The sequence below is a fragment of the Vipera ursinii genome, assembly GCF_947247035.1.
Source record: "Vipera ursinii genome assembly, chromosome: 2".
Classification (NCBI taxonomy): Eukaryota; Metazoa; Chordata; class Lepidosauria; order Squamata; family Viperidae; genus Vipera; species Vipera ursinii.
The window spans coordinates 71946925-71960209 of NC_139513.1; the positions used below are offsets into that span (position 1 = coordinate 71946925).

At 41.0% G+C, this 13285-nt stretch overlaps 1 protein-coding gene across 4 annotated transcripts in view; it reads right to left on the reverse strand.

Moving 5' to 3' along the window:
• The window catches only part of RBM6 (RNA binding motif protein 6), a 91125-nt gene extending 83933 nt beyond the window's left edge, over nt 1-7192 (reverse strand). For 3 of the 4 annotated variants that reach the window (XM_083356125.1, XM_083356123.1, XM_083356126.1), the window contains exons 1-2: nt 7101-7192; nt 1129-1211 (exon numbers count right to left, since the gene is read on the reverse strand). In XM_083356125.1, coding sequence (XP_083212251.1) covers nt 1129-1172 — 44 coding nt within the window. In that variant the 5' untranslated portion in view covers nt 1173-1211; nt 7101-7192. Of the gene's footprint in view, nt 1-1128; nt 1212-3172; nt 3316-7100 lie in introns of those variants that run through there. The other variant, XM_083356124.1, reaches the window with a different exon arrangement.
• Nucleotides 7193-13285: the final 6093 nt, after the last annotated feature.

Consider the following 13285-nt stretch of genomic DNA (forward strand, 5'->3'; position numbering starts at 1 on the left):
TCTCTGATTCACACTTATTTTTCTTTTACTAAATTCATTATTAAAAAAAGCAGTTGATGAATTCATGTGCCTGTTCAAATTCTGACAAGTCACATCATACTCATGAATCTGTGTGGTAAGATTTTTTTTTTTTGCCAATAAATATTTAATATAGTTGGATTCTTAATTAACTTGAGTCACTACTGATCAAAGAAGGCTTTTATAGAACAAGATCAATATTCTGCTTAAGTCTTGTGTATAGCCTGAGCTATAGCACATGATACTGATCTATGTCAATCCATCCTGGAGCTACTTCACAGTTCATCAATGCCTCCACAGATTTGTGCCTATCTTATGTGCATTTAGTAGGCACGCTATACGCATAAAGTGTAAATACATATTCTTTGTCTGCTTTTTAATTATTGTATATTAATATTTTCAATTTATTTTTTCCAAAATTATTAATGTACTTTTCATTATTACTGTTAAATTTCTGCCTTCAGGTTCCCATTCTGTGATGTAGTGAAAGAATAGTTGTCTTATATTTTATTAATTAAACTGTAACTAAATTGAGACAACATAGTATGGTAAGCTATAAACTATGGTTTATCACAAGTGGTTAGGTTCACACAACATATTAAAACCAAACAAGTCTTGCTAGAGCACAGGATAGTGTGTGAACTCAGCAAATATACAGCAATTGCTTTTCAGAAATTTTAGAAGACTCTGTAATAGTGTAAGATAAAAACTAAAGAAAGCCACAGCAAAGTACTAGGTAGCCTCAAATTTATGTTGTCAAACTAACTGCTCTTCGATCATATAAAAAATGAAATTATCTCTTTTTTGACCATGCATATCATATTAATATATTTCAAGCACATAAGGAGCTATGTACATAAAGAATCTTAGTTTGCTGTTACTATACATAATCAGGACCACCTGCAAAATGTTGCCATTTAGATTGTTCCCGTTCAACATTTCAGCTAGCTCTTTCTTCCTCTATGATGTTCCATTCAATTTCCCTTCTTTTCAGGAGAGGCATCAACTCCTTCCCCAATCTACTTTTATCCAGTTGTAGTATTGCACGGTACACAATGTCTATGTAGGAATGTTATCATTAATAAATATATTTCATATTGAAATACTTACCGGAAAGGACCCATTCTATTAGCTGAATGAGGGTGTCCCCACATTTTGTTCCAACAGACACCGGATAGCAAATTCTGAAGAATCTGTGGAATACAAGAGTAGCAAGAACAAAATGTAATTATCCTAAGTAAGCTATATAAAGTAGCAGGCATATTAGCTGAGCTACCTATTTAAAACCTTTTATATTTTCTTGAAACATTCAAGTAAAAGTAATTCTGAGAGTTTTATTTGAAATAATAAGACTAATTCAGAGTTTCTCAAATGCATCTGATCTGGTTCACCACTACATTCTTCTGAAAGTGACCAGTGATCCCAAAGAATTCTTATGTACTACCGTGTTTCCCCGAAAGTAAACCCTAATCAAAAAGTAAGCCCCAGCTGATTTTTAGGGGGGGCTAATATAAGCCCTCCCCCAAAAGTAAGCCCTAGCATGGGGCAGGACGAGTCGGCCCAAATCTTCCATGCAGCTGCCGGAGCGCCCCACCACTACCAACCTGCCAGGGCCCTTCGCCAGCAGCTGTTGGTGGAATCGGCTACCGCCAGCCCCACCCTCTCTGTCCCATTGTCTGTTTGCCTGCAGCCACAAGGCCTTCACCTGCCTTGCCTGCTGACCCTACTGCCGCTGGGATATTTCTCAGCCGCGTCGGGTGTCGTGCGGCCAAGTAGCTACCAGCGTTGCTGGCCTCACGGGCTCTTTGCCCTCCTGGCCACGCTGCTCTGGGCTGACTTGCTGGGCTGCTCCTACCTGATGCAGGGCGAGTCAGCCCAGATCTCCTGTGTGACCACCAGAGCGACCCACTGCCGGCCTGCCGGGGCTCTTCGCCAGCAGCTGCCGGTAAAACCGCGCCACCCACGCCTCTGCCTTTTGGCTGGTGAGTGCCGCCAGCCTGCCTACCTACTTGGTGCTGCGGGCACTGGGCTAAGGGCTGAACCTGGTGCTCTTCAGGCCCTGGTGAGCACTGCACCTCTCATACCATCTGGGTGCTTTTGGCCTCCACCCACTGCTCCTGCTGGATCGTTTTCTGCCCGGCCGGCCGCTACCTTCACCATTTAGTAGAGACAAAGCATGTGGCGGGGGAGTGGAGCTGCTTCCCTCTGCCTGCCGAACACCTGCCGAAGCCACGCAGGATAAGGTTGCGAAGCCCCCCCTGCCCAGATGCCCTCACCTCCCTGAGAGGTTTTTTTTACTAACTTGCCTTTCAGCTGCATTCGTTTCTCTGTTCGCTCCTCAGCCTTTGCCACGTGTTTGTGGGACAAAAAAAAAAGTTCAATCACACTTTCTAACTTCTTGATCTTGCAAGATGTTAGAAAGTCTGATTGAACTTTTTTTTATCCCACAAATACACAGCAAAGGCTGAGAAGCGGAGACACGCAATGCAGCTGAAACGCAGGTTAGTAAAAAAAAAAAAAGGCTTGGGGAGGCAAGGGCATCTGGGCGGGGGCAAACCTACCCTGCGCGGCTTCAGCAGGTGTCCGGCAGGCAGAGGGAAGCAACATCCCCCCCTGGCCACCTGCTTCACCTCCTTATGTTATGGTGGCGGCGGCAGTGAGCAATCCGGCGGGAGCAGTGGGTGGAGGCCAAAAGCGTCCAGCCAATATGAGAGGTGTAGCACCTGCCAGGGCCCGAAGAGCACCAGGTTCAGCCCTTAGCCCGGCGCCTGCAGCACCAAGTAGGCATGCAGGCTGGTGGCACTCACCAGTCGAAAGGCAGAGGCGTGAGTAGCACAGTTTTACCAGCGGCCGCTGGCAAAGGGCCCTGGCAGGCCGGCAGTGGGAGGGTTGCTCTGGTGGTCGCACGGAAGATCTGGGCTGACTCACCCTGCAACAGGCCGTACCTGGTCTGCCACCATGCTCTCGCCACCGTGTTGATTCTCCCCCCATTCACAGATCCTGCCCCATCCCCACGCTCTTGTGGCCTACTGGTGCTGGTACCGGCAAAGAGTAAGCCCTCCCCGAAAATAAGACCTTCTGCTTATTTCAGAGCCCAAAAGAAAATAAGACAGGGTCTTACTTTTGGGGAAACACGGTAGCTGTTATGTCTTACCTTACTCAGAATGCTCTAATTGAAAGATATAAAAGTCCTTGATGCCCTCTGAGCATGATTGTTTGCTTGCAGACATCTCATTACCTGACTAGGTAATATCATCAATGCTTTTGATTGTGGAATTTGTCCCTGTTTATATACAGTAAGTTGCCCTGCCAGGGTTTGTGGGTGTTTTTTCCCCTTGGTAATTCCTTGATTCGGGTAGATTTCTGCTTGATTGTTTGTCTGGGGTTAATCCCTGCTTCTCTGGTTGTAGGCTGCTGGAGAGGATAGGTATTTTTGTTTCCTCTTTTTATTGTCTCCTTTCAATGGTATGTAATTGTGGTTTCTGTCTATTGATGGCTAATTTGTATATTAAAAGATATAACCTAGAAAACAGGCCAGCATATTTCTCACACAATTGCCATCTTTTGGGCTTCTTCCAGTGTTTACATCAGCCTCTCCAATTTAATGGTTTTCAGATACATTGCCTTATTTCCTTATTATCACTAAATCAAACTGAAGACTAGTATACGTCAAACAGCTTTTATATCCAGTAAATGCAAATGTGGAAAAACACTTCCTCCCCTCCAATTTTTGCTTCATCACAAAAGATAGCTAGTTTGCCATTTTCACAAACAATTAAACTCCCATTTAATTACACTGTGTTATATAATAGAAACCTCAGTTTAGGGCAAGCCTCAAATTGCTTTCTATATGGGAGATTTCTTACTTACGTGGAAGTTTCTTATATACAGTGATGAAAATCCAGAAACCATACATTAGAAATATCAACAGAGAGAAACAAATACTTCTTTCAGGTTATGTGCATTCTATCTTGCCCATAAGGTCACATTCTAACCAAGAAAAAAAAAATCCTTAAGCAGTAAGACTACAGAGCTACTAAGTAGAATTTAGTGACAAATGCACACTATTTCTTATTTTCACAAAAAACATTCTCCTTTTAACACAAAATACAGTTTCCTAGAACAAAGAACCCCAAATCTCCTGAAGTTCAGTACAGCAAAAGTGAACTGGAATAGAGAACACAGGAAACAGAGCAGGGGAAAAAATAATCACAGTCTAAGTAACAGTGATAAAATTATTTCAGAGATATAAAAACATTACTTAAATTAGGGAGGCCCTTTTTTCTCTCATCAGCCCATTACTAGTAGCTGAAACACATTTAATTTTGATTCTAGTATTTCTTAACAAAAGCTAAGAAAATTAACATTGATCCCTTGAATGAAATCACACATACTATCTTAAAGAAAATCACTCCAAAAACCACTGTTCAGGCTGTCTCCGTCAAAAAACCAAGGTTTGCAGATTTGTGGACATGATGTTCCTAAAGTTGAGAAGTTTTTTTTTAACCTTCCCCTCCAAAAGCAGATATAGCTATTGAAAAATATATTTGATGACACCAAAAATATATTTCATAATATTCTAAAGATGGGCAATCAGATCTTGGGGCCCAAGGGCACAAATGGGTCGATAGACACTCACCAGTTATTTTTAATGACGGGAAATGGAAACTTTCCTTAAGAAAGTTAGTCTTGTTTGCATTAGAAATTTTCCTGCTTGGTAACATGTTTTCAGGGGAAACAAACAAAATTGATTTTTTTAATAAGTTCATTTTAAAATACCATCTTGTTTCCTCAGAAAACTTTATATTTTGAAATTCTATCATATCACTATAGGCAATCTTTATTTAGCTACCCAACTGGGTAGTCTAAGTGAAAGCATGATAATGCTTATGATCATGCCTAGCTTTCCTTTGCATTATGCAAAGATCATAAATGTGAGGACTGATAGTACAGTTACATTGTTATCATTGTAATTTCAAACGGTTACTAAATAGATCAGGGGTGTCAAACTGGCGGCCTACAGACCATACTCATCACGTGGAAGCTGTGCCCACCCCATTGCCGGCAGTGGCAAAACTGTCCTGATATATCACGCAACGTCGCGAGTTTGACATGTCTGAAATAGATAGTTGCTAAAGAAGGACTATCTGTCTTTATTGTCTTTCTTTTTCCTTTTTTTAAAAAAAATCCATTAATTTAAGACAGGTTTGCATTTAGCATTATTTTTATTATTAAAAACCTCCTTGAACACTTATAATCATAATACCCATTTTAGAAAATGAAAATAGTGGCCGACTGCAGCTCAATATTTTGTTTAGAAATCCAGTAAGGTGGTAGGAAGCATAGTGAATGACAGGAAGAAGGGAGAGCTACCTCATCCCTTAATCTTTTAGTAAACAGGTGCTTTGTGAATCTCACTAGACTAGAGCAATCATTTTGTGATTAGACACTTCCCCCATCCAAATTATCTGATAAATAAAAACATCCAGAACAAGCTCAAGATTCTAATGTATTTAGCAAGAAAAACAAATTGTCTAACCTTCCTACAAATACTAAGTTTACTTTTAAAATCTCTTCAGCAACTTCAGTTGATTCAACTCCTGGGAGTATATTTTGTTTATTTTTTTCTACTTGCATTGGCTTCTACTCTGTTTTTACACCCAATTCAAAACATCAACTTTTAAAGGTCTTTATAATTTAAACCCAAGATGTTCTAAACAGGCTTCCATTAGAGCCTGAAGTTCCCAACAGATACACAGGATTCCATTCCTTATCACTAACTGATGCACAACATTGCCATATAGGATAAGATCTCTTCAGCATTGTTGTCTAGATTCTGAAGCCATTTTCCCTAGAAGCACCAATGCTTTCAATGTTCAACAAACCTGTGAAAACTATCTTTTTTTAATTCATGTTTTAACAGTACCAATTTTTTCAATGTTAACCAATTAAAGCTTTATTTGATTTCTTTGCGCAACAAATATACAAAGCCTGATAAAAAAAATTTGCACCACGTAAATGTATTTGCAGACATGCCTTACTAGCAACTTTTACATTTTTTACCAATTATATTTAAAACAGATCTATCGCAAATAATTTACGTTCGATAAGTATTTTAATAACCAAACTTAAGCATGTCTTAATGATGCTCTTTTAATTTGCTTTGGTTATTTATTCAATTTCTACCTGAAATACAAGGATTCTAACTCTCGTTAATACAAACATGCTGGCATAAATTTGCATAACGCTAATTTTTTTGGGGGGGAGGGGGGGAAGTACACGCAACAGTTGTCATTTCGAAAAAGAATTCTATCTGTCCCAAGAAAGGAGAAACCAGCTGACAAATAAAACTATTTGAATTAACGATACGAAGGTAACAGTTCTGCCTGCATATAACCTCACTAGAGTCCCAGTAGCCCTACTGAGCCCAGTTAAATATAACCGGCTCTGTACAAAGAGGCTCGACAAGAGCGATTTTCCTACAAGAGAACAACCGTTTCCGCTTTCTGTCCCATTACTTCAAATTACTGCTCCTGTTCCAACTGCGATGCCCCTCAACGACAGAAGGAACCATCGAGCAACAGACACAGATCAGAGGCCTAATATCTGGCCCTGTGGTAGGAGCAACGGTTCTCGCAAGGGGAAACGACGCTGTGGAGAGACTTCTAGAGGCGTTCTCCATCGCGTCCAACCTCTCGGGTTAACCGCGCGGGAGACCTCCGTCGCCCTCCGTTCATTTCCAAGAAGCAACACCCTCTCTTCCCAAACTGTTTTTCTTGGCCCCCATTATCCAACTCGCCTCAGGAAAACAAAGCCAGACCGCCACCCGCCTCTTGTTGGCGCCGAGGCGTCACTGCTGAACGCGCGGGAGGCTGGGCCGCGGCCCTGTCAGTGCCGAGCGCGTTTCCCGCGTATCGCGTCTCCCAGGCCAATTCCACCCCTGCCGCCGCCGCCGCCCCTCCCCACCTCCAGAGCGGGCGACGCTCCGACGCAGGCGATAAGCAAAGGCTAAAAAGACGTCACCGCCTCCCCGCTCCCCCCCCTCCCCCCGGCGCGGATCCTGAGGAAGGATAAATGCCCACCAGGGAGGCTCAATCCAGCGCCGCTCTCGGGGCCTTCAGCAGAGCCGCATCAGAGCCGCAGCGCCGAGCGAGACGGAAGCGGAAGTTCTGGTACATCCTGCCACGTGATGCGCGGCCCCTACGTCTTGAGGGCGGGGCTTGGGTTATTCCTTAGAGCAGGGGTAGGCAACCTCGGCTCTTTTATGACTCGTGGACTTCAACTCCCAGAATTCCTGAGCCAGCATAGAATTCTGGGAGTTGAAGTCCACGAGTCATAAAAGAGCCGAGGTTGCCTACCCCTGCCTTAGAGAGAGAGAGAGAGACAGACAGACAGACAGACAGACAGTCAGGCACGTAAAATTAAGGCGGGTTGTGCGCTTCACCTGGAAATCCGTGTTTCGGTCTCCCCTGCGGGTGTTTTGTATTAAATGTTTTCTTTCTGACTTTTAAATCGACACATAATGTATTTTGACATTGCATTAGGCCTGAAGTGAGATGAAAGATTTAGCCAATAATAATCGGGAGTAATTTGAAAATGGGCAAATGCAGTAATCGCCTCTCTTAATCGGTTGCGGCACTGAACTTCGGCTAACATTTGCAAACGATCTCATCCCTGAATGCGTGTAATTAATTTATCCGCCCCCTACCATTACAATGATTACTATGAATATCAAAACTTTAAAGCCATGGCTTTATAAATGTGGGCTGCATTGTGTTGTGGGAAGTCAGCTCCCCAGAAAAGGAAATATTAAAAGGGCAGAAAAATATTTTTCCTCAGGAACTTAAAGAGGCAGGAAAACATGCCCAGTTTTTCTTGATGGCCCCAGGTTACCCTCCCCCAAGCAGAAACCAGTTCTGTTCAAATGCAGATGTAAATCCAGGAAGTTTGTAGGCCCCCAGTTGGGAGATTAAGAAGACAAAGACACCTAAAATCTGCATACCCCAGCCCCAGGGAAGCAGGACATGACCTTTGGACATAATATAGGAGTAACCCATCACCATCAGAATACCAGAAAGGCACACTCAGACTCAGGTCAAAAGTTCATGGCAAAGGAAATAGCCTCAAACAGGAACAGGAAGCAGCTCCAAACAAAAGGCTCCAGAGGGTATAAAAACCCACTCCCTACATGTGTTCAGTCCTTTTCTGCCAGCCATCTTCCTGTCTGGTTCTTCTCTTCAATAATCTACAACGTTCTTCTTAAAGCAGTCGCCATGTTTATTCCCAGCTTGGATGGAACCATGATGAAGACTTTTCTTCCAACAGTGTTAAATCATCAAATTCTGAAAACAAAATGGCATCATTCTGATATGTCTAGGGTGTCTTGCATGCTACCGTATTATGAAGTGATTCATCTCTCTATCTCCAAATTTAAGCTTGGCTCCACTGTTGGCAATTACATTTTGGTTCAATGTTTTCTCAGATACCATCCTCAGTGGCAGGTGTTGGAAGGTAATAAAAATAATTCATTGCAGAATTGTTTGAGAAAGGATACAGCAGGGCTTTTTTTCTCATAGAACGCTCAGAACGGAGTTCCGGCACCTTTTTGGGATGGAACCTTGTAGGGTAAGCAAGGTGGTTTGTATGACGTGTGAGTTCCGGCACCTTTTTCTTTTACAAAAAAAGCACTGGGATACAGTATAACAAGACAACGACAATTCCATCTTCTGAAATAAGAATAAGTGGCACAGTACCTTGGGCTTCAAAGTATAACTGAAAACATCATATTTCTGCCATACTTTGGTTTTTTTTAATACCTGTTTTATAATAATCACATTTGCAATTTGGTTTTTATTTAGCATGTTATGCACATTTAACCACGTTATTATGGGCATGTGTAAACCCAACCACTGCCTTGTTCAACAAACCATCATTTAAATATGTCATGTTTTAACTAGTGTTTTATATATTTAACTAGTTTTTAAAATGGCTTTTGAATTTTTTTAAACTTTCAACATTGGCTGAAAGATGAGTAACTATATAAATGTTTTAAATAAAATAAATTTTGGAGGTTGAAGTCTTCTCTGTGTGAACATTCCAGAGGACAGAAATCTGATCTAAGCAATGACTATTGAAACAGGTTACTTTGTAATTATAACAAAAAATAGATTTATTTAAAGGCAACTCATCATAAGGATAGGCTAAGGCTACCACATCTCTTACCAGAATGTAGAATAACAGAGTTGGAAGGGACCTTGAAGATCTTCTAGTCCAACTCCCTGTCCAAGCAGGAGACTTTATATCATTCCTGACAAATGGCTGCCCAATCTCTTCTTAAAACTTGTAGTGAAAGAGCACCTACAACCTCTGAAGGCAAGCCATTCCATTAATTAATTGTTCTTACTGTCAGGAAATTTCTTCTTAGTTCGAGGTTGCATCTCTCTTTGATAGGTTTCCATCCATTACTTCTTGTCTTGCACTCAGGTGTTTTGGAGAACAGGTTGTCCCCCTTGTCTTTGTGACAGCCTCAAATATTGGAAGACTAGTCCTTTTTGTTAGACTGGATGTATCCAGTTCCTGCAACCATTTAATCATATATTTTAAACTCCAGATCCCTAATCATTTTTGTTGCTCTTCCCTGCACTTTTTATTAGAGTCTCAGCATCTTTTTTGGAGACCAGAACTGGACGCAGTATTCCAAATGTGAGCTTACCAACACAATATATAGCAATACTAATACTTCATGTGATCTTGATACTATTTCTCTGTTGATGCAGCTTAGGACTGCATTGGCTTTTTGTGCAGCTGCTCGTTCATACTTAAAAAGATGTCTACTAGGACTCCTAGATCCATCTCACAGTTACTGCTGTGGAGCCAGGTACCATTTATCCTACACCTGTGCATTTGATTTTTCTTGCCTAAATGTAAAATCTTACCTTTCTCACCAGTGAATTGCATTTTGTTAAATAGGGTCCAGTGTTCAAGTCTGTCAAGATCTTCCTGGATCTTCAGCCTATCTTCAAAAAAGGTTGGCTATTTCTCCAATCTTGGTGCTATCTGCAAAGTCTATAAGTTTCCCTTCTACCCCATCACCTAAATTGTTTATGAAGATGTTGAAGAGTATTGGGCCTAAAACAGAACCTTGGGATACTCCACTGCATATTTCTCTCCATGTAGATGTAGTTCCTTTGAGGACTACACACATTGACTGCAGTTTGTCAGCCAGTTATTCCACATTTTTCTATCTTACCAGGAAGTACGTTGTGATCTACTTTGCCAAATGCCTTATTGAAGTCCAAGTATGCTATGCCTACAACATTTAGTCATTTTGTCAATGCAATAATATTTGTTTTTGATGAACCCATCCTGGCTTCTAGTAATAGCTTTCTTTGCTTCCAGATCACAGATCCATTGATTGTCTTTTCCAGGATCTTCCCAGGCATTGATGTCAGGCTGATTCGTCCATAGTTTCCTAGATCCATTTTTTTTCTTTTTTGAAGATGGGAAGCACATGGAACCGGGAACAAGAAGAAGATTCCAAAGGCATACGCATCATGAATACATTACTAGAAAGAAAAGCAGAAGGATATGAATTATGATTAGCAGTGTTTTAAAATAAGGAGCAGGCAGAGTGATAAAGAGGGTACATAGAGTATGTTTTTACTTCTCTATCTAAAACCTACCACTCACTTATTATGACATATTGAATAGTCAATGCTATTGGATTAAAAAAAACTGGCTTAGTATGATATATGAATTATGACTAATTAATAAATAGGAGGTTGTACTCATTTAAAATATATGTTCCTAGAATCACCAGGTAGCTAGTTTTAAAATACACTGTATGCCTTGGGGAAACAATATCATTTCTAAATTGAAGTGCATTAAAAGTTTATTTTCTGTTTTGAGTAAACTATCACAAATGCCATAAACAAGGTAATTCTTCAAATATGTGGATCATGCCTATTAGGATGGCCAGTATGATATAATAGTTAAGGTGTTGGTTTAGAAACTAGGAGTTCAACATCTCCCTTAGAGATGGAAGCTCTGTCAGCATAACTCATCTCATAGGTTGTTGTGAGGAAAATAGGAATATTAGATAAGATTGAGTTATATGTAAAATATATGTAAAAAAGTCAGATAAAAATCTCAGATGTGAATTAGTATGGCCTTTTCAATTGTTACATTAGAAAATATTAAAGATAGTTAAAATAATGACACACCAAAGGAAGGGGCCACAATTCTATTAAATTTGGGCAGACTTTACATTTTATCTTAATTGTAACCAACCTACTTTTGACAATATTTCAGCTGACCAATAAACACAAATGTTTATATTACTTGTCTCTCACGTTTTTAGCAGATATTTTCCATTTTATGTATTTTTATTCTCTCTACAGCCTATATTTATGTCAGTTACTTGACAACATTTGCTAACCACAGTTCATTCTCTAATATGCCTTGAGGACAGAGCATCCAAACTGAAATTCATTAACTGTTTATTTTCTTGTTTGAGTAAGCCATATCATAAATACCAGAAGCAGTAACTCTACAATCCCACAAATATGCAGATAATGTCTAGATATCATGGAAGGGACACCAACTTGGACTTAGTATGAGAAAATTTGGAAAAGGCTGCTTGCCTTATCCTAGGATTTCTTTAAATACTAAAATAATAATAATAAAATTGGAAGGGACCTTGGAGGTCATCTAGTCCAACCCCCTGCTCAGGCAGGAAACCCTACACCATTTCGGACAAATGCCTGGCAAGTCTCTTCTTAAAAACTTCCAGTGTTGGAGCATTCACAGCTTCTGGAGGCAGGTTGTTCCACTGGTTAATTGTTCTGTCAGGTAGTTTCTCCTTAGTTCTAGGTTGCTTCTCTCCTTGATTAGTTTCCATCCGTTGCTTCTTGTCCTGCCTTTGGGCGCTTTGGAGAATAGCTTGAGTCCCTCTTCTTTGTGGCAGCCCCTGAGATATTGGAACACTGCTATCATGTCCCCCCTTGTCCTTAATAGTAATAATAATACTAAGTTGGAAGGGACCTTGGAGGTCATCTAGTCCAACCCCCTGCTCAGGCAGGAAACCCTATACCATTTCAGACAAATGCCTGGCAAGTCTCTTCTTAAAAACTTCCAGTGTTGGAGCATTCACCACTTCTGGAGGCAGGTTGTTCCACTGATTAATTAACTGTCAGGAAGTTTCTCTTTAGTTCTAGGTTGCTTCTCTCCTTGACTAATTTCCATCCGTTGCTTCTTGTCCTGCTTTCAGGTGCTTTGGAGAATAGCTTGACTCCCTCTTCTTTCTGGCAGCCCCTGAGATATTGGAACACTGATATCATGTTACCCCTCACTCTTCTCTTCGTTAAACTACACATACCCAATTCCAGCAACTGTTCCCTATATGTTTTAGCCTCCAATCCCCCAATCATCTTTGTTGCTCTTCTCTGTACTCTTTCTAGAGTCTCGACATCTTTTTTACATCGTGGTGACCAAAACTGGATGCAGTATTCCAGGTGTGGCCTTACCAAGGCATTGTAAAGTGGTAGTAGTACTTCACATGATCTTGATTCTATTCCTCTGTTAATGCAGCCTAGCACTGTGTTGGTTCTTTTGGCAGCTGCAGCACACTGCTGGCTCATATTTAAGTGATTGTCCACTAGGACTCCGAGATCCCTCTTCAAGTTACTACTATTGAGCAAGGTACCCCCTATACTATACCTGTACATTTGGTTTTTCTTGCCTAAATGTAGAACCTTACTTTTTTCACCATTGCATTTAATTTTGTTAGATAGCGCCCAGTGTTCAAGTCTGTCCAGATCTTCCTGTATCTTAAGCCCGTCTTCTGGAGTGTTGGCTGTTCCTGCCAGCTTGGTGTCGTCTGCAAATTTGAGGAGTTCCCCATTTATCCCTTCATCCAAATCGTTGATGAAGATGTTGATGACCACTGGGCCCAGAACAGAGCCCTGGGACACCCCACTACACACTTCCCTCCATATAGATGCGGTTCCATTGAGGACCACACGCTGAGTACAGCCGGTCAGCCAGCTACAAATCCATCTGGTGGTGATTCTGTCTTATCAAGTAGAAGGTTGTGGTCTACTTTATCAAATGCCTTACTGAAGTCCAAGCAAATTATACCCACAGCATTCCTCTGATCCACTAATTTTGTCACTTGGTCAAAAAACGCAGTAAGATTTGTGTGGCATGATCCGTTTTTGACAAACCCATGTTGGCTTTTAGTAATGACTTTGTTTGCCTCTAGGTGCTC